This window comes from Eleutherodactylus coqui, chromosome 1 (genome assembly GCF_035609145.1).
Source record: "Eleutherodactylus coqui strain aEleCoq1 chromosome 1, aEleCoq1.hap1, whole genome shotgun sequence".
NCBI classification, from domain to species: domain Eukaryota; kingdom Metazoa; phylum Chordata; class Amphibia; order Anura; family Eleutherodactylidae; genus Eleutherodactylus; species Eleutherodactylus coqui.
In genome coordinates this window covers 534,095,121-534,117,606 of record NC_089837.1, presented here as the reverse complement: position 1 = coordinate 534,117,606, position 22,486 = coordinate 534,095,121, and the positions used below count along the sequence as shown (strand labels likewise).

Sequence of the window (22,486 nt, the reverse complement as noted above, 5' to 3'; positions counted from 1 at the left end):
CCGTGTACGGAAGTACTCGAAAATCGCGGTGCTCGATCGAGTAATTACTCGAAACGAGTAGCTTCGCTCATCTCTAGTTAAGAGCTTTGCCTCTGTAATATTTAGGGTCCTCAAACCAAGAATGAAAGGAAAGACCTCTGCATAAGGAATAAGCCCTTTCTTTTTACAAGTCGGCTGGTAATCTTTGGTTGGGGACTAATGTCACAAGGCCCTGTGGTAGGGGAGGCTACCTTACGATCGCATCTCTCTGAATAGCATGGTTAGTGAGACTTGCTTGGTGGATGTCCACATTCAGCATACCCTAGGTTGCACAGGGTTCACTTATTATTGAGATAATAGTAGGTCTTGAATAGTTAGGTGTTATTTGATGGAGGGAGTCTTCTCCTCACCCGTCTCAGTGGTGGAATTCTCCGACCACTGTATGATTTTGTTTTATTTGAATGTTTCAGAGACTCTTCTGATCGGAAGTCATTTATTGAAGCTGAATTGAGCCCTCCTGTATATTCCTGGTGCATTCTGGGAAGTGTGAAGAGTCACTGTGAGCGGGACTATTGCTGAATTTAGCTGGGTCTAGCTGCGTGGCAAAGTATTGCACTTGGTAGCATCTCATAAGTTTATATCATCACTAGAATTACTGACATTTAGAGGTTTGGAAGTGGATATCAACTGGTAACATGGAAGAAGAGGAGCCATATGGTGAGCTGCAGCGTATGCTATATGTTTACAGACCGACCGGAGGAAAAGCCAAACTGACCAGAAATGTAAGCTTGTGTCTACTGGAGGAATAGGTGCAAAGTCTGCGGGAGACAATAGCTACATTGTAACTCATTAAGGCCTCAGTCAGACGGCCTTTTTATGTGTGTATGTTAGTTGCGTTTGTGATCCGCATCTATATAGAACCAATGCTTTTCAATGGCAGCGGTCCCGTTTCCGGTTTTCACATGTGCATAAAATTCGCATGTAGAGCGTATAGGTGGCAATGGACAGGGGGTTTTGCGCGCAGTGCAATCCTTTTTACACACGAATCAACACATGTAAAAACGCCCGTCTGACCAAGCCCTAAGGAAGGAGAGGATTTCCTTGATGGAGCAAAAGTAACTTCAAAATGTTGAAAGAAAATACATTTTCAGTGTATCTGCAGAAGCCAAGGAATGGAAGCATGTAACCCAAAGAAGCCGGATTATCAGGAGTCAGCCAGCACCCATACTGCTCAGGAATCAGTACCAGGAATACAATGTGCAGAGTTGAAGACCAGGTTGCAGGGAGATTCCTGCGAGAGGACTGCCCCCACCCCATGCTCAGAGCCATCCACTTCAATGATGAATGGCCAATAGCTCCGGCTGAGCCAACACTAGTGCTGTGGAGAAAGACCTATTGAGAAGTGCAAAGGCTTTCACTGCCTCCTGCGAACCGAAATCAACCGTAGCCCCCGTCTTGGTAAAGTTAGTCAAGGGTTTGGCCACCACCGAAAACTTCTTAATGAATTTCCGATAGACGTTTGCAAACCCCAAAAAGCATTGTAACGCCTTTAAGTTGGCGGGTTGTACCCATTCGGTGATGACCTTGTCTGAGTCTATCCAGATGGCTGATGGAGAAATGACATATCCAAGAAAAGCAATCTCCTGTACCCCGAAAAGGCATTTCTCCTACTTAGCATACAATTGATGGTCTTGAAGGCAGGAAAGAACTGTCCGTAAATGCCTGACATGGCTCTCCAATAATAAGAGAATATCCGGATGTTATCCAAATATACAACCATGAACGTACCAGGATGTCATGAAAAATGGTGTTCATAAAACCTTGAAAAATAGCTGGCGCACTACATAACCCGAATGGCATGACTAGACATTCAAAATGCCCCAAAGGAGTATTAAACGCCATTTTCTATTGGTCCCCCTCTCTGATACGGATGAGATTATAAGCTCCTCGAAGGTCTAGCTTGGAAAACCAACAGGCTCCTACGACCTGGTTGAGGAGGTCAGGAATCAGGAGTAACGAGTACTGATTCTTGATGGTTATTCTATTCAAGGCTCTATAATCTACACAGGGCCGGAGGCCACCATCCTTCTTCTCAATGAAAAACAACCCTGCCCCTGCGGGTGATTCGAGAGGACATATATGTTCCTTGGCGAGACTCTCAGTAATATACTCCTTCATCGCCTCGCGTTCAGGGACAGTTACATTATATATTCCCCCTTTAGGGATCTTTCTCCCGGGAATAAGATCGATCTTGCAATCCCATTCCCAGTGCGGAGGTAACGTCTCAGAAAGTTGTTTTCGAAAACACATCAGAAAAGTCCTTAGTATACGGAGGTAACCCCTTGACCTGACACTCAGTGGAATGCACCTGGACTGAGACCAAATGCTCACCACAACCTTGCCCCCACTGTACTAGTTCAGAGGTGGACCAATCAAACTGGGGATTGTGAAGCCGGAGCCAGGTTAAACCAAGGACTAAATCAATGGAAAGGCTCTCCATCACCATGAACGAACACACCTCTGAATGTAGCGCCCTACAGAAAAAAATAGTTCAGGAGTCCTCTTATTGATTAACGCCGCTGGCAACGGAGTGGAATCAATATCCAAGACACAGATGGGAGGATTCACTGGTAAAAGACATGCAGAAATAGACTTGACAAATTCAAAATTAACAAAGTTTGCGGCAGCCCCCAAATCAATGAAGGCCCAACTGTTGAGGAGATGAGCATTATATGAAATAGAAAACAGCACAAACAATTTGGAACATTCTGGAAGTACCTGAGCTCCTAGGTGATCCCTCCGGACATAGGCTAGGAGCGGAAGTTTTCCGATGACTGTTTCTTGTTGTAGTTGGCGACTCAATGACCTGGACCTCCGCAATACAGGCATAATCGATTCCTGAGCGGGAATTCCCTGTGCTCCTTTGGGGACAAGGAGCTCACTTCCATTGCCTCAACTTCGTTGGTAGTTGAAGTCAAGGGCGGATTCTCGGACTGAGTCACAGGCAGTTTGGTCCGAGTATTGCGTCAGGCCCTAAGACGACGGTCGGCCTTTACCGCGATAGTCATAGCCTGTTCTAACGTCTCGAGTTCTGGATGCGACAACAACAGATCTTTGCAGTAAAGAAAAACCAGGCAGCATTCATTCAATAGTTGATGACCAACGGTGGACCCGGGGAGTCGGGACCCTAACTGGGCTACTGCATAGTACCTTGCACCAGCGGTGTGACTGAACCCTTGGAGTGCTGCTGTAACTCTTTTTCTTCTTGTGAACAACAGATCTTTAACAGACTCAGACAACCCAGTCAGAAATAAATCTTTCCGAGGTCGGTCATTCTATCTTGACTCCACACAAAACTGGGAGCAGAACTCTTCCGCAGGACATCTTCCCTGCCAAAGACTCAATAATTTACTCATGGCGTTCCCTGCCCTATCTGGCTCATCATAAATCTGCCCAAGGACTGTAAAAAAGGCATCTACCGACTGGCGGGGCCGTGAGTCGGGGGGCAGCGAAAATGCCCTCTCAAGCGTGAAATTACAACGCCTACCCTCTGGTATTCAGGACCCGACGAGCTGGGATGTAATTCAAAATATAACCTGCACACTTCCCGGAAAACGAAGAACGTCCTACGGCCACAAGAAAAAAGGTAGCACAATCTTGGGTTCAACCCCTGAGCCCGGAGCTGCAGCAGTAGTGACCGAAGTACCAGCAATAGTCTGCTCCTGTTGCTTGAGCCGACTGGACAGATCTTGCACCAACCCTGTTAAGGCTTGCAACTGATTAACAATGGCCACAGCAGCCTGCATAACAGGGTTCAAGCGGGAAGGTCGAAACAGGTTCCCAGCAGAAATATGGCCAGTGTTTCTCTTAAAGACTGGCGTGGACAGATGGTCAGGGAATCCCTACGCCAGCCCTCTCCCGTGTCCCTACCTACTTGCCCCCCTGGGCTAAGCCCTAGGGCAACAACCGGATGACGGTCCATGCGCTGCTCTAATGACAGGGACCCCAAGGAAAGAGGAACAGGGAGACCGCAGGTGAGCACCGAGTAGCTGACAGGGCACAACAATAACAAACCAGAAAGTAGTCAAGAACTAGCAAGGTAAAACCGGAAAACACGTGCGCAGTACAAGAGGGAATAACAGAGTTAGAGTCAAAAGCACAGCCAAAGTCATAAACACAAAGAAGTTAGGTCAGATATATTGCATGTGCAGGCAGACTAGGTCAAAACCAAACACTGGCAACCAGTGTCTGGGCCAGCAGAGTATATATGCAGGACTCCCTGCCCTGAGGGACGGGGAGAAGTCACATGACGCCCGGAGGGAAACATAAAGCCGCACACCAGCCCAAGTGCCCCGCGGCCGACCAGTGGAAAGGTGCACCCACGCACAACATGGGGCAGGCCGATGGCCGCCGCGACTAACCACCAGAGTGGAGAAACAAGCAGCCCACACCAAACGGACCCCGGGACCCCTAATGGTAACCCCATCTCTAACAGGTAGCTTGCACTTAGCTAAAAAGGAAGCAGGGTAGGCATCCTGATAAGAACAGCTCTGTGCTTAAACCTTGGGGCTGACTATCCATGACAGGAAACGGGGACAGTGTACACACAGCACAGAACAGGACTGACTACCACAGAAACAGGAATGATGCACAGACTGGACAGAAATGGACAAACACAGACAGGCTAAAGCAAAAGGCAGATAGCGTACAAAATAAAAAGATACAGATACCTGCTCCAAAGATAGACCAATCTAAAGACAGGCCGCCTAGATGTGCTGAGTGTCTGAAGCAAACACCCATCAATTCTGAGGCAAAGAAGGAAGGTCCCCAGTTCACTTAAATAGGAGAATAATTGCTATTTAAGTTGCAGCCGGGCTGTAAGCACTTAGAGGGGCTGGCTCCCTCATTGCTGGTAGAAAATAAAACAAAAATAGAACAGAAGAAGCAGAGTAATACCCGCATCTGCTTAGAATAGCAAGAGGGCGGCAGACATAGGTAGCAGACCTAATGTGTTGCAACTATCTGAAGAGACTTTGATGACCTTGGCAGGAAGGTGAAGGAACCAGGAGCATGGGTGGTCTTCTCATCCATTCACCCAGTGGATCGCTTTGGAATAAGAAGATGGAACAGGGGGGGCGTGGCCTGGCTCTGCGAGAAGATGGCGGTGTGAACCCGGAGCTCCGTTAATAAAGTCACCTACCGCAACTCCACACCAACGTCAGAGACCCTTCCAGCAGCGATAACACTGCTTCAATTCCTCTGCTGCCGATAATGTCTCGCCGCAGACCCTCCCGACCTCAACCACGGCGTCTCGAGGAGTTCTTCTCCGCTCCGGAGGTGCCGCGCGCCTGCAGTGTGAAGGTCCCGACCGGCTCTGCAGCGCGATCTCAAGAAAGAGAAAATGACAGCGCTCCTTCAGATTCGGCTGCCGGATCATCACCGGAGAGGGATTCAGACAGAGGGGTGAGTGTTCCACAACCCTCCCCACTACACAAGCACACAGGGGGTAAACGCCAAAGCCTACAAGCAGTTGTAACATCCCCTAAGATGGCGCCCTCCTCCTCCCCTCGTGGTGAAAGTACCCACTCTCCCTCAGAAAGTCCCTTAAAACAGAGACCCAGGAGTGAAGGTCCCAATTTCTCACCTTCCCAAGCTCCTTTTATGAGAGACTATATAAAAGCTCTGCCATCATCTACCCAGCCAGCCTCTGAGGCATTTATAAAAGATATGATAGTGGCCCTGAGTGACTCTCTATACACAAGTTTTACATCACTTAACTCCTCGCTCACGGCAACAATGGAGTCAATCGGCGAACGTGTGGCCCACACAGAAAGCAAAATGGGCAAAATCACACAATCCCACAACGCCTTAATTGATGCCCACTATGATTTGGCCGACGAAGTTACCCAACTAAAATCCAAACTCGCAGACCTGGAAGATAGGAATAGACGCAATAATGTCAAATTCCGCGGCATTCCAGAGTCTATTACAGCACCCGAGATTCCAAAATATTTAAACCAACTTATGCGTACCCTGCTTCCTGAAGCTCCTCTACAAGACCTAATTATAGACAGGGCTCATAGGCTTCCCAGACCTAAATTTATCGCTGAATCTACCCCAAGAGACATAATCGCTAGAATCCATTTCTACCACACGAAAGATGCGCTCATGTCGGAAGCCCGCAAACTACAACAACTACCTCCGCCTTATGCAGACATACGTCTCTATGCAGACTTATCCCAAGCAACCATGTCTGAGAGGAAAAAATTTGCGGAAATAACATTAGCTCTGAGACAAGCTAATATCCCCTATAGATGGGGTTTTCCCATCAAGATCTTGATCCGCAGAGATGACACAACCCATGTCCTAACCAAACCAGAGGACGCCGTCCAGCTTCTCAAAGCATGGGGAGTAAACCTGCCAACCCCTCATCGCCTTCATCCGACTTCAAGAATCCCAAGAAAACAACTACAAGACGGGCCCCGAAAGTGAGCTATGCACCAAGCGGAAGGATCCCAACGCCACCTACCATAGGTGACTATGGAAACTCCTTTTCAGGCGAACTTTTCCGCCCCCCCCCCCCCTTCTAAAAGAAACAGATCTGACAAATAGTCACAATCTAAGTTTCTTTACCGTACGACTCGCGGCTTCCCCGCAGTCATAATTTGTCTGTTTGAAGCAATTTTAAACCTGGTCTGTGTTTAAATAGTAGAAACCTATTGTCTGTTAATTTTTCTACTTACCTTGAAACCGGACCTGGTACACTTCTACTTTTGAAGTCTGACCATCTTACTTATAGTCTAGATTGTTCCACATATGCAATTGTTTAACAGGAGCTTTTGAGATGTCGGTAAAAATTTTATCGTTAAATGCCAATGGGTTAAATTCGCCATTCAAAAGATCCTCACTCTGGAAAGAGGCCCTGAGGTCCAATGCTGATATTATCTGTGTGCAGGAGACCCACTTCGCGACCTCCGCTACTCCAAAAATTACCCACAAAAAATATCCAAAAATTTTTCTTGCTTCGGCTTCAAAGAAACAAGCTGGGGTTCTAATAGCAATTAAAGATACCATACAATTTGATGTTACATACCAAGAACTAGACCCAAAGGGCAGATATTTGATCCTGACAGGATTGCTTAACCATAAGCCCTTCACTCTTGTAAATTTGTATGTCCCAAATAAAGCCCAAATACGATTTTTAAACAAAACCATCAAGAAGATCAGGAGACGCGAGGTGGGTAACCTTATCATATGTGGGGATTTCAATGCGGTTCCGGATAATCTACTAGATTCTACAAGAGGGTCCCAAAGATCGACTCCGTCACTTTCACCATGGCTACACAAAGAAGCTTTATTCGACTCCTATAGATGTCTGAACGCCTCCTCAAAAGAGTTTTCTTTTTATTCACCCAGATACAGATCCTTCTCAAGAATAGATCTAATTCTCTTAAACAAACCCACGCTTTTTCAAGCTAGGTCAGCCCAGGTCGGTAAAACAACGTGGTCTGATCATGCACCAGTTGACATTACCATTTCTCTAGAGGGAATGGGAGAAAAGCCAAAAAAATGGAAAAACAACAAATTTCTACTAAAACTACCCAAATATAATAACATCATCACGTCTGAGATAAAAGAATACTTTAAAATCAACAACACCCCCGAAATGTCCCCAATAACCATCTGGAATGCCCACAAGGCATTCATTAGAGGAATCCTTATTAAAATTAGCGCCCATTATAAAAAAGAAAAAACCCGTGCCATTAATACCTTAATGGATCAAATCGCATCTATTGAAAAACAAATTTTGAAAAATCCATCTGAACACCTCCACACAGAACTTTTTAAATTAAGACAAACCTTGAGGACTAACTTAATGGATAACTACGATAAAGAGATGAAATCATCCCGAGCAACATTTTACGCCTCTAATAATAAACCCTCCCGAATGATGGCTAAACTAGTTAAAAAACAAATACAAAAGTCAAAAATCCCGTATATTCTTGACCCGCAAAACCCTTCAATTAAATTATCTCATCCTTCCCAGATAGTAGACTCCTTCCGACAATACTATGAGGCACTCTATAATTTGAGAGAAGATAGCAACACCCCCCAACCGTCTACACTCTCCATAAAAAATTTCTTAAGGGACATCAAACTCCCATCTCTCACACAACCCCTTTTGGAATCCCTAAATTCTCCAATATTACCCCTCGAGATCGCGAAAACCATTAAAACCTTAAAAGCGCAAAAAGCCCCAGGCCCTGACGGCTTTTCCAACGATTACTATAAAACATTCTCCACCTCACTAATTACCCATATGGCCCAAGCCTTCAATCAGGGAATTACAGATGGCCTTTTTCCTAAAGAAAACCTGGAAGCTACAATTGTAACAATCCCTAAACCTGGTAAAGACCCCACCACCCCATCCAACTTCAGACCCATTTCCCTCCTAAATTGCGATATTAAGATATACGCAAAGACCATAGCACAGAGGCTTCTTGATATTTTGCCAGACCTGATACATTCAGATCAGGTAGGATTTACGAAGGGAAGACAAGCTTCAGACGCAACTAGAAGAATTTTAAATCTTCTCTATAAGCTAGAACAAGAAAAGAACCCGGCAGTCCTGGTCACATTAGATGCTGAAAAAGCGTTTGACCGACTCCAGTGGGAATATGCATTTGCCACCCTTCGTAAGTTCGGATTCTCCGGCTACATCTTTAATGCAATCAAAGCGCTTTACACCAATCCCTCAGCAAAAGTACTAGTGGACGGTATGCTTTCTAACCCATTTCCCATAACAAATGGCACTCGCCAAGGATGTCCTCTTTCGCCACTCTTATTCACAATAATAATGGAACCCTTAGCCGAAAAAATAAGAACTGACTCAGACATCTATGGAATCCCAGCAACACATAGACAACATAAAATTAGTTTGTTTGCCGATGATGTTCTTCTTATTTTAACTAAACCTCTCCAATCACTAAGATCCACTCAGAAAACCTTGTCCCAATTCTCGGAAATATCCTATTACAAATTGAACTCCAACAAATCCCAAATTCTTGGAATACACCTCAAAGAAAGACTAAAAAAAGACATACAAAAAGAATTCTCATTCCAATGGCAAAATAAATCTATTCCCTACTTAGGAATAAATCTATCCTTTCCTTTATCAGACATAATACTTGCCAACTTCCCCCAGCTTCTCTCGGAAATCCAAAAAGATATAGACAATTTCAACTCACACCCCGTAACTTGGTTAGGTAGAGTATCAATATACAAAATGCTTATACTACCAAAAATTCTACACTATTTCCGAACACTCCCAGTGCCAATCCCAAAACACACATTAAATAGCTTCCAGAAGCAACTGTCAAAATATATCTGGCAAAATAAAAGGCCCAGAATAGCACTATCCATATTAACCCTAAATAGATATCAGGGCGGTCTCGGACTCCCCAACATAGAATCCTATTACAAATCTACTCTTTTAAGTCACCTAACCCCCTGGACACGTCACAACCCACAGCTTAATTGGCCTTCAATAGAACTAGAACTAAACAAACAAAGACCACTAAAAATCCTACTATTTGCCGCCTCTATTTGTGCCCGCATACCTTCTCTAACAAACTGCCTGAAGACCCTCCCCATCTCTCCTCCAATGAAAGCTACACTTGAGGCATGGATGGACATATCTCGAAGTACCAATTCACAAAAACCTATATCGAACATTCCCATAGAAACATTAGAATATTTCATTCCTAATTTACAGCTTAAAATTTGGACAAAAAACAATATAAAGTTCATCTCAGATCTCTACTCCAAAAATGTACTCCACACTTTTAAGTCTCTGAAGTCAACATTCCACATACCATATGGCGAAGTTTATAGATTTAATCAAGTGGGGTCCTTCCTGCGCAATTTTAATCTTCAAACCATTAAAGCTCCTGATATAGTGCTTTCTCTCCTAAACCCCAGCAACAAAAAATTTCCTACTAGGCTATACTACGATAATCTCTCGGGAAATTTGAAAGCTCCAGGTAAATGCCATCTTATCAGTTGGGAAAAAGATATAAACCAAAAGATTCCCATTGACGAGTGGCTTCGAAGCTTTAAATGGGTGGGACAAGCCTCACAAGGAACTTCGCTGATCGAAACACATACAAAAATTCTAACACGATGGTATTATACCCCAACGATACTGGCTAGAAGAGGTCTTTCCCCAAACAATCTCTGCTGGAGGGGATGCGGACACGAGGGATCCCTACTACATGTATTCTGGGCGTGCCCGCTACTTCGCCCCTTTTGGAGCGATACATTTAACCTCATCTCTAAAGTATCAGGTATCAAACTTCACTTCTCCCCCAAAATAGCCCTACTTCTATTGGAACCAGGTAAAATATACTTTCCTCTAAAAAAGCTTATCGGACATATTCTACTGGGTGCCAAAAACCTAATTGCCAAAAAATGGAAGACGAATACTATTCCGTCCTTAAAAGAATTAACCCAACTTATCTCTGAACACAGTATTTTTGAAAAAATTATAGCTCTTCGAAATAACGCAATCTCTCAATACAATGATATGTGGAACCCATGGTTAAAGGTTTTTCCTGTTGAATAAACCTTTTGAATAACTCATGTTAGAGTCTTAAACTTCAATATTACCACTTTCCCTTCTCCTACCCCTGCCCACTCCCTCCCCCCCCCCTTTTTCCCTATCTCCTATTCCACTACCCCCTCCCTCCATCCTTGCATTCCCGCCTACCCTTCTAACTCCTTCTCCCCCGTCTTTCCCCTGTTTCCCTCCCTTCTTAAGAAAATAATGACATGTGCCTTGCATATCAAAAATGTCTCCAGCAGATATGTTTATTCTAAATTTTACTATAGAACTTAATGTTAGTATTACATCTCTTGGATTGTACATTTATAAACACTATGTATGTATATTTCATCACATGTCCAATAAAGAATATTGTTATAAAAAAAAAAGAAGATGGAACAGGATTCTAGAGGTGAACTGGCTACGTCAATGGTTCAGTCAGCAAAGATATGTATTCCTAGACCATGGAGTGAATTACCTATATGATGGACTGCTTGCTAGAGACGGATTACACCTTACAGACAGGTAAGCATATATTTGGTGGGCGCCTTGCTTCACTCATTAGGAGAGCTTTACACTAGAACAATATGGGAAGGGAAGTGAAGGTAAAAATATACAGCTAATGAGTACATCTGAGAACCTCGTTATTAGAAGTGGAAAGAAAGAACAGAGACAAACAATTCAGAAGGCAAGTAGAGGAGCAATAGACCCCGATCACAAACTAACATGTTCCTACACAAATGCCCAGAGCTGGGAAACAAACAAGGAGAATTGGAGCTCCTAAAACAGGAAGAGAAATATGATGTCATCGGCATCACGGAAACTTGGTGGGATGATACACATGATTGGATACAAGGCTTGAAGGATACAACTTATTTATAAGAAACAGACCTAATAAAAGGGGGAGGAGGTGTTGTGTTGTATGTAAGGAGAACATTCATCTCCACAGAGATTCAAGCTTCTGAGCATGGGAGTTCTGTAGAAACTGTTTGGGTAAGAATACAAGGAGACAACAACAGAAAGGACACCATTGTAGGCATTTACTATAGGCCGCCTGGACAAGCAGAAGGTATGGAGGAACTCTATCTACATCAGATGGCCAAGCTCTCAAAGAAGCCCAACATAGTGATCATGGGAGATTTTACCCATCCAGACATTTGTTGGGAATCTCTCAGGTAAAAGTAATGGATCCAACAAATTCTTATCTACTCTTGCTGACAACTTTATCTTCCAGAAGGTAGAAGAGAAAACGAGAGGATCCGCTATCTTGGACCTAATTCTTACTAAGAGGAAGGGAATGGTTTATGTAGTAAGGGTGGCTGGGACCTAAGGAGGCAGTGATCATGATATCCTTGGATGTTGGATAACAAGGGGAGGAAGACCTGAGAAGGCTCAGACCTCAAGGTTGGATTTCAGAACGGCAGATTGTAATGGACTCAGAAAGAGGATATGAAGAATCCAATGGCTGGATGTTCTTAAGGACAGAAATGTCCCAGAAGGTTGGGAAATATTGCGAAATGAGATTCTCAACACACAATCGTTAATCCCTAAAAGAAGGAAGAATGGGAAGCATTTAAAGAGACCAGGATGGAGGAACACAGAACTTGTACACATGTTAAAGAGGAAGAAAAATGTTTATCAAATGGAAAGAAGGAGGAATATCTAAAGAAGAATATAATGGGGTCTGCAGAAACTGTAGAGCAAGTGTCAGAAAAGCTAAAGCTAATAATGAATTGTAAGGTTTGTAACAGAGGCCAAAAGCAATAAAAAGGGATTTTGGTCAAAGATGCTATAGGATGTTTACAGGTTGAACATGCTGAATTGGTTAAAAATGATATTGAGAGAAAAGAACTTTAATATTCCTATTTTGTAACTGTTTTCTCTCAGAAAGTAGATGTAACATCAACTGATCTTCCCCGTGCTATCAGGAGAATAAAATAATAATGGCTATCTATAAGCAGAGAGATGGTGAGGGAACACTTAGCTAACTTACAAGAACCGAAGTCTCAAGGTCCAGATGCAGAGGTAATTGCTGATCCACTCACCGGAATCTTTGAAAATTCCTGGAGAACAGGAGAAGTCACAGAAGATTAGAAAAGGGCAAATGTTGTCCCTATCTTCAAAAAAGGGAAGAAGGTGGATCCAGGAAACTAAAGGCCTGTGAGCCTGACTTCTAGACCGGGAAAGATCTTTGAACAAATTATTAACCCCTTAGTGACCAAGCCTGTTTGCGCCTTAATGACCAGGCCAAATTTTGCAATTCTGACACGTGTCACTTTAGCATGGAAAAACACCAGAAAGGTTTTGCATATCCAAGCGATTCTGACATTGTTTTTTCACCACATGTTGTACTTCATTTAGGTGGAAAAAAAAGACTGATAGAGTTTGTGTTTATTTATTAAAAGCGCCAAAATTGGGACAATTTTGAAAAAATCGTCATTTTTTTCACATTTCCAACTGCAATATCTCAAATATGTGCAAACATAATATAAAAATTTTTGCTAAGATTTATATTTCCATCCGTTTACTTTATTTTGGGCGCACATTGGAAAAACTTTTGTTTTTTTTTAACCATTTAGGAGACGTACAAATGTAACTTTACTTTTCAGCATTTTGAGGAACACTTTGTTTTCCTACACCAATCCAAGATTGGAAAGGCTCATAGGAGTCAAAATGATAGATACCCCCACAAGTGACCCTATTTTAAAAACTACACCCTTTAACGTATTCACTGAGGGGTGTCAGGAGTGTTTTAACCCCACAGTTTTTTTTCAGGAGTCAATGCAATTTAGAAGAGAAAAACTAAAATTTCATATTTTTGCAAATATGTCATTTTAAAGACAGGACTTTTTTCTATAGTACACATGAAAATTAGGATTTGCACCCCAGAATGGATACCCTGTTTGTCCCGTGCTCAGAAACATACCCATTATGGCCCTAATCTTACGTCTGGATGCACAATGGGGCCCAAAATGAAAGGAGCAACCGTGGGCTTTCGGAACAGAAATTTTGCTTGAAGGAGATTTAGGCCCTATTGCACACTTGTAGAGCCATTGAGTGACTAAAACGATGGAGAACGCCCACAAGTGACACCATTTTAAAAATTAGACCCCTTAACAAATTTATCTAGGGGTACGATGACTTTTTTGACTTCACAGTTTTTGAATGAATCTAAGCCAAGCCGAAGGAAAAAAAAATACGATTTTCATTTTTTTGGTAATTCTGTCATTTCAAAAGCAGGTTTTTTTGTACCGCACATATATGAATGAAGACTTGCACCCCAGAATGGATACCCCTGTTTGTCCCGTGCTCAGAAGCATACCCATTGTGGCCCTAGTATTACGTCTATATGCACAATGGGGCCCAAAATGAAAGGAGCAACCGGTGGCTTTCGGAACAGAAATTTTGCTTGAAGGAGATTTAGTCCCCATTGCCCACTTGTAGAGCCATTGGGTGACCAAAACGATGGAGAACCCCCACAAGTGACCCCATTCTGAAAAGTAGACCCCCTAACGAATTTATCTAGGGGTATGATGACTTTTTTGGCTTCATAGTTTTTGAATGAATCTAAGCCAAGCAGAAGGAAAAAAATATGATTTTCATTTTTTTGGCAATTGTGTCAATTTAAAAACTGTTTTTTTTGGACAGTGTACATAGGAATGAAGACGTTCACCCCAAAATGGATACCCCCGTTTGTCCCGTGTTCAGAAACATACCCATTGTGGCCCTAATCTACTTACAGGACAAATGGCTAGGCCTATAATGGAGGGAATGCCCGCTGGATTTCTGGGCAGAACTGAATAAATTCCAGGCCCCATTGCCCACTTATACAGAAAAAAAATTGACTTCCTAAAAATAATCCCTCCCCCCCCCCCCCCCCCCCCCCCCGCCATCCCCATTTTTTTGGCATTCCCTAAATATTAGATAAAGGTAATAATATAAACTGCGTTTTATGTCCGAAGACAGGGGTAATTACGGAGGCTGCTTGGGATGGGCACATGGGGCAAGAAAACCGGGTATCCCCCCCCCCCTCCTCTCATGTATTTTGGGGGGTATTTCGTAACCTCAGCAGCAGGTATGGGGTGTAAAAAATGGCGCTCTGTGAGGCTTTGTAATTTTGCTGCGGTGCGGTGGTCTCACAGAGAAGGCGCTCAACAAGCTGCTCCTGGAACTGCAGGAAGGCGAGCGTTTCCGGGGCTTCTTGTAAATTACGGATTACAGGTAGCGGTCTGAATAACGCCGGGCTCACTCAGCCGTATGTGGAATCTGCTTGCGGAGGCACGCAGCGGATTCCAGCTGTGAGCCCGGCTGTGACCCTGCGTACGGCCGTGTAATGTACTGCGCATAACTGCCTACTCACACAGGTGGTTTTTTGTTTAGATTTCCCGTGCCGTCGCTTAGAGATGACCCGGGTACCCGCAGCCAGTACACAATGTGTTTGTATATGGGCTGCGGGTATATCCGCGGTCATAGAGCACAATGGGCTCTAGGTCGCAGATATCCGCTGTAAAATATAGCATGCCGTGTTCTGTTTCTGCGAGTGGATTCCGTAATTCCGACCCGCTAATTGGGTGGAATTGTGTAATCCAATGCATGCGATTGATCCGTGGATTACCACGGATCAAGCGCATGCAGAACCCGTAATTCCTCTCCGGTCATGTGTGACCGGCCTAATCTTAGATCGCTACTTTATCACATGACCGGGGACCGCTCAACGAGGTCTCCGGTCACTGCTCCAAGCACTCAGCGACCGTTGGTCGCTGGGAGCAAGGAGATTTTAAATTTCCTGGGCTCCCCGGCTCCTACGAATGTGTCCGGCATTTTGCCAGCTGGCGCATGCGCAGCAGACGGAAGGGTCCATGAAGGATAATCGCATCTGGATTCAAATGCGGAAGCCTCCGAGAAGATGTTTCATCTTCCCCCACCGATCGCATCGGTGAGGGGAGATGAAACTGCCACTTTTTAAAGAACTTTTACGTGATCGCCATTATGCATTGGATAACGGCGATCACGTGACCAGTAACCGCATACCGCGGCCCCCCGTGACATCTCCAGGCTCTTAACTACCTTTTGTAGCCAGCAGCAGGGAGATTTTACATTTCTTGGGCAATATTTCACTTTTGCGCATGCGTCCACCATCATGCTGATGGGCACATGCGCCGAAGCTGGGGTAAGGTCCGCGGATCAACATCCCACCAGGGAACAAATCCGGGACCTTGGGTACGTAATTTCATCCCCCCTTATGGATACGATCCGTAAGGGAAGATGAAACTTTAACTTTTTAAACTTTTAACTTTTTTTTTTGTTTTTACTTTTTAACTTTATATGATCACCGTTATCCGATGGATAACGGTAATCATATGACTGGAAACCGCATACAGCGGTCCCCAGTCATATCTCCCTGCACTCGGCTATCTGTGACAGCCGGGTGCAGGGAGATGTTGAATTTGCCGGGCTCGCCGGCTTCTGCGCATGCGCGCCACATCGGCACATCGCAGAAGCCAGCGGGGGGTCCCGACACCAGCCAGAGGACATCGGCGGACCTGAGGTGAGTATTTTCACCTCCCCTCATGGATCCGATCCATGAAGGGAGGTGAAATTTTTCTTTTTTTACACTTTTTTGCACTTTTCCGCGATCGCCGTTATCCATTGTATAATGGTGATCGCGATACCGGGGACCGCTCACCGCAGTCCCCGCTGACATCTCCTGCCTCCCGGCTACCTACAGGAGCTGGGAGCCAGGAGATTTTAAATTTACCGCGCCGCCAGGCCCTCTGCGCATGCGGCTGACGTAATGCCGCCTGGCGCGCATGCGCAGAAGGACGGCTACGGGGCCCGAAGCATCGGGACAGCGGGGAGCCGTGCTGCGGACCTCGGTGAGTAATTTCAGCTGCTCCGATGGATCCGATCCATCGGAGCAGCTGAATCTTTAACTTTTTGGGCACTTTTATTTACTTTTTTTGCGATCGGCGCTATCCATTGCATAGCGCCGAACGCAATGCGGGGGGGGGGGGGGGCAAACAGCCCGGGATGACAGCTCCATGCTGTCAGCTACCTGCGGACACCGACAGCATGGAGCTGTCATGTCCACAGCCCGAGGGGCATTATTCTCTGCAGGACACATGTTTTTACGTCCTCAGAGAATAAAGCCCACTTCGGGAGGACGTAAAAACACTATGGGCTGGTCGTTAAGGGGTTAAACAGCATGTATGCAAGTACTTGGATGAAAATGGAGTAATTAACCAGAGCCAGCATGGTTGTAACAAACAAGTCATGCCAGACAAATCTAATTTCCTTCTATGACATGAAATGCAAAGTCCTACATCTGGGCAAGAAAAATGAAGAAAGCGCATACAGAATGGGAGGAATTGGGCTAAGCAGCAGCACATGTGAAAAAGACTTGGGTATACTAATAGATCATAGACTGAACATGAGTCAACAATGTGATGCAGCAGCCAAAAAGGCTAACACAATTCTGGGATGTATTAAGAGAAGCATAGAGTCTAGATCACGTGAGGTCATTATCCCCCTCTACTCTTCCTTAGTCAGACCTCATCTGGAATACTGGGTCCAGTTCCTGGCACTCCCACTTTATAAAAGACATAGACAAACTGGAGCAAGTTCAGAGAAGAGTTACCAAGATGGTGAGCGGTCTGCAAATCATGTCCAATGAGGAGCAGTTAAAGGATCTGGGAATGTTTAGCTTGCGGAAGAGAAGGCTGAGAGGAGACTTAATAGCTGTCTACAAATATCTGAAGGGCTGTCACAGTGCAGAGGGATCAGCCATATTCTCATCTGTACAAGGAAAGACTAGAAGCAATGGGATGAAACTGAAAGGGAGGAGACACAGATTAGATATTAGACAGTGAGGGGGATCAATGAGTGGAACAGGTTGCCACGGGAGGTGGGGAGTTCTCCTTCAAAGCCTGGACAAATATCTGTCTGGGATGATTTAGTGAATTGTGCACTGAGCAGGGGGCTGGACCCGATGACCCTGGAGGTCCCTTCCAACTCTAGCATTCTAGGATACTATGCTCTCTGGGTGGAGCCACAGGTTATAGAAGGTCATCCCCCCTGCTCAGGATTACTCACCTCTCCCCTCCGGGATCAGAACACTGGTGTCTTGGGAGATCCACTGGTACATGGGGAACTGGTGGAGCTTCCCAATGGGGTCGATGACCTTGACATTATCGCAGTACCAGGCGTCCTGGGGTTGGAGCAGATACCTCTCCTTGAAGAGTCGCACAGACAGGAGCTCCCCAATATCCTCCTTAATGTTCAACTTAAAGTCACATACCTGCAGAGACAGAAGGAATAAGAAACCCCTAAATCTACCAGTAGTGGAGCACTGACCCATGTGTATAAGCAGGGGCCAAATATGCTTCCAACACTCTAGATACAGATGGATGTTGGGAGTGATAGGTTGCATGTTACAGGGAGATGAGATTTGGAGCTGCACACTTGAGTGTGACTCTATATAAGGTTGTGACTCCCTGAACTACAGTGATCAGATACAGAGCTTCCTCCACTACGAGCAGCCACAATGCAGCATCCTGAGACACAGAAGATGTGTGGTGGGAAAGGACCCGGCACCCACATGCCACATTTACAATCCTAGAATGTGAGGGAGGAGACTTTGCACCCTCATGCCACCTTCACAGTCTTGGGATATGGGAGAGGAAACCCTGCTCTCTCATGCCAGCTTTACAGTTGAAGAATCTGACAGAGGAGGACCTGCACCGTCATGTTACCTTAATAGTCCCGCGTCACATCTACAGGTAGATCGCATGTTGGTGAGCACGATATTGGGTTATGATTCATGACCCAATATCACGCTCGGCCATGGGAGTTAGCCTTACACCAGCATAGTCCATATTAGTGAATACAGGAGAATGCTGGTATAACCTGGGTATTTCCTGTATATATACACTTTACATACAATTAAAAAATACATCAAAAACCTTCATGCAGTTTGAAAAAAAACGCATGTATTGTTTAAATCCAAATTTTGCGAAAATACAACAAAAAAAACATAAATATAGCCTAAGGGGCTACAAACAAATTTTCACCTAGTCCAGATGTTTGGAAAGCTTATGCTAATGGACTAGAAGATCATGTATGTAAATTCCTTTCGTAGCTGTATGCAGCAAGACTTAGGTATGGGTACGGGTATAGATTGGGAGGGGGGTGATGGGGACTGCTGAACTTTTGCACCCGGGCCCCTGAGCCTTTAGTTACACCGCTGTCTATGAAGAACCCTGAACACCCCCAGTTGGACATGGCAATAACTAGTCATGGAGGACCAGCAATGCCCTATTGTAGAAATGGTCTTTTACCCTCAAGGTTACAAACCCCTGATGGTCGGCTGAAGCACTTCACTTGTGCTGAGGTTTTTCCCATATTTAGGAGTAGAAGAGGCAAATGGTAAATCTAAAGGAAACCCAAAAAAGTCCAGAACAACAAAGCTGCAGGACACCGGTGCCACTATTCCGCCCAATAACAAGTGGATGGGGTTTCTTCTCTACTGACTGGTTTACAATGTCAGGACCCCACAAGAGTAGATTCTAGGGCCCATGGGGAATGAGGAGCCCATAGTGAAGTGGTTTAATGTGATTTAGGTTTACCAATGGTGGAGCTCTGCATCACATGAGTCGCAGAATGGTAAGGCAGCAGAAATGCTGTCCTAAGCTCTTCCTCACGACCTGAAGGTTGGGGGGTTCAATCTCTGTGTGGTTCAGGCCAGCTCAAGGTTGACTTAGACTTCCATCCTTCCGAGAAAGCAATATCTCGGAAGGCAATGGCAGACTATCCTGAAAAAAAATGTCACCCGAGGAGCCAGTCATGACTCGGTGCTTGCACCAGGGGACTTTACTAGTGATGGAGCAGACTGGAAGACTGCGACTCTGCCATCCGAGGACTACATATAGCGGGAGCTGGTTCTGACTATGGGAACACTCACCGATGCACGTTTCCAGCCGTGGCCCAACTTATGCTTAGCACTTTCATCCTTCACCCCCACAAGGCTGATGTAGATGATGTTGGTGGTCCCAGCAGAGGGGTCACTTCCTGTGGCCACTGTCACCTTGTAGACCCCCATGTCTTCAGAGGATGCCCCTCTAGATCAGCTTTGCCTGGAACATATATGAGGTTAGTGGTCACATAGGGCATACTTATCTCATACATGACAGTAAACACAGCCATAGTATAATAATATGACACCTCAATAGTCAGCGGCGGCCGGCGAATCCTAAGCTCTTACCCAACTCTTGGTGTGACAAGAACCATTGAGCGCCGTCAGCTGCTGATGGCACAATAAAGTACAGTCTCTGTGGTGGCCATCCACTGCAAGCGGTTCCTTCAAGAAAACGGGCTTGGCAATTGTATCGGGGTTTTACTGCGTTTTTGCAGTGTTTTGATCTGCATATTAACTGCAATCAACAAACGCACTGTGCTTACAACATGTGATCACGGTACAATGTAATGGATTCTCAGAATGCCCTTTGAGGGAGAAACCGCGGTACAAATGCCACCTGGAAATCCAGCCCTACTGGAAACGCCCATCATTCCAGCCTGCTTCCAGGAAGGTCTTTGTGGATGCTGCTCTATGTGGAACATATATGAGACTGCGCTAGGCATCCTCCAGGCCCCGCCTCCTCCTTCTAATAACATAAGTATAAGGCCACCAGATTTTCCAGGGTCTCAGCGGGACAAAAGGGTGTGGTCAGGGGCGGGGCTTATCATGTCTGATTTTACCTGTGTCGTTATAAAATGTTTCCCACAGTGACCTCAGTAGTGATAGTGACCCCCACAGTGGCCCCAGTAGTAACGCTGGCCCCTATATTAGTCTCAGTAGTCATAGTAACACCCACAGTATACTCAGCAGTAATAGTGAGCCCCCCATAGTGTACTTAGTAGTAATAGTGACCCCACAGTATACTCAGCAGAAATAGCGACCCCACAGTATACTCAGCAGTAATAGTGACCCTACAGTATACTCAGCAGTAATAGTGACCCCACAGTATACTCAGCAGTAATAGTGACCCCACAGTATACTCAGTAGTAATAGTGACCCTACACAGTAGCCTCAGCAGTAATAGTGACCCCAGAGTATACTCAGTAGTAATAGTGACCCCACAGTATACTCAGTAGTAATAGTGACCCTACACAGTAGCCTCAGTAGTAATAGTGACCCCACAGTAGCCTCAGCAGTAATAGTGACCCCACAGTATACTCAGCAGTAATAGTGACCCCACAGTATACTCAGCAGTAATAGTGACCCTACACAGTAGCCTCAGCAGTAATAGTGACCCCACACAGTAGCCTCAGCAGTAATAGTGACCCCACAGTATACTCAGTAGTAATAGTGACCCCACAGTATACTCAGCAGTAATAGTGACCCCACAGTATACTCAGCAGTAATAGTGACCCCACAGTATACTCAGCAGTAATAGTGACCCCACAGTATACTCAGTAGTAATAGTGACCCTACACAGTAGCCTCAGCAGTAATAGTGACCCCACAGTATACTCAGTAGTAATAGTGACCCTACACAGTAGCCTCAGCAGTAATAGTGACCCCACAGTGTACTCAGTAGTAATAGTGACCCCACAGTGTACTCAGTAGTAATAGTGACCCCACAGTATACTCAGTAGTAATAGTGACCCCACAGTATACTCAGCAGTAATAGTGACCCCACAGTATACTCAGCAGTAATAGTGACCCCACAGTATACTCAGTAGTAATAGTGACCCCACAGTATACTCAGTAGTAATAGTGACCCTACACAGTAGCCTCAGCAGTAATAGTGACCCCACAGTATACTCAGTAGTAATAGTGACCCCACAGTATACTCAGTAGTAATAGTGACCCCACAGTATACTCAGCAGTAATAGTGACCCCACAGTATACTCAGTAGTAATAGTGACCCCACAGTATACTCAGCAGTAATAGTGACCCCACAGTATACTCAGTAGTAATAGTGACCCTACACAGTAGCCTCAGTAGTAATAGTGACCCCATAGTATACTCAGCAGTAATAGTGACCCTACACAGTAGCCTCAGTAGTAATAGTGACCCCACAGTATACTCAGTAGTCATAGTGACCCCACAGTATACTCAGTAGTAATAGTGACCCCACAGTATACTCAGTAGTAATAGTGACCCCACAGTATACTCAGTAGTAACAGTGACCCCACAGTATACTCAGTAGTAATAGTGACCCCACAGTATACTCAGTAGTAATAGTGACCCCACAGTATACTCAGTAGTAATAGTGACCCCACAGTATACTCAGCAGTAATAGTGACCCCACAGTATACTCAGCAGTAATAGTGACCCCACAGTATACTCAGTAGTAATAGTGACCCCACAGTATACTCAGCAGTAATAGTGACCCCACAGTATACTCAGTAGTAATAGTGACCCCACAGTATACTCAGTAGTAATAGTGCCCCTACACAGTAGCCTCAGTAGTAATAGTGACCCCACAGTATACTCAGTAGTAATAGTGACCCCACAGTAGCCTCAGCAGTAATAGTGACCCTACACAGTAGCCTCAGTAGTAATAGTGACCCCACAGTATACTCAGTAGTAATAGTGACCCCACAGTATACTCAGTAGTAATAGTGACCCCACAGTATACTCAGCAGTAATAGTGACCCCACAGTGTACTCAGTAGTAATAGTGACCCCACAGTATACTCAGCAGTAATAGTGACCCCACAGTATACTCAGTAGTAATAGTGACCCCACAGTATACTCAGTAGTAATAGTGACCCCACAGTATACTCAGTAGTAATAGTGACCCCACAGTGTACTCAGCAGTAATAGTGACCCCACAGTATACTCAGCAGTAATAGTGACCCCACAGTATACTCAGTAGTAATAGTGACCCTACACAGTAGCC

At 45.0% G+C, this 22,486-nt stretch overlaps 1 protein-coding gene across 5 annotated transcripts in view; it reads right to left on the bottom strand.

Moving 5' to 3' along the window:
• Window positions 1–22,486, bottom strand: part of LOC136591716 (polyunsaturated fatty acid lipoxygenase ALOX15B-like) — a 127,898-nt gene that overhangs the window by 52,603 nt on the left and 52,809 nt on the right. For all 5 annotated transcript variants that reach the window (XM_066588546.1, XM_066588547.1, XM_066588545.1 and 2 more), the window contains exons 2-3: window positions 19,542–19,713; window positions 17,675–17,879 (exon numbers count right to left, since the gene is read on the bottom strand). In XM_066588546.1, the coding sequence (XP_066444643.1) occupies window positions 17,675–17,879; window positions 19,542–19,679 (343 nt within the window). In that variant the 5' untranslated portion in view covers window positions 19,680–19,713. The remainder of the gene's footprint in view (window positions 1–17,674; window positions 17,880–19,541; window positions 19,714–22,486) is intronic.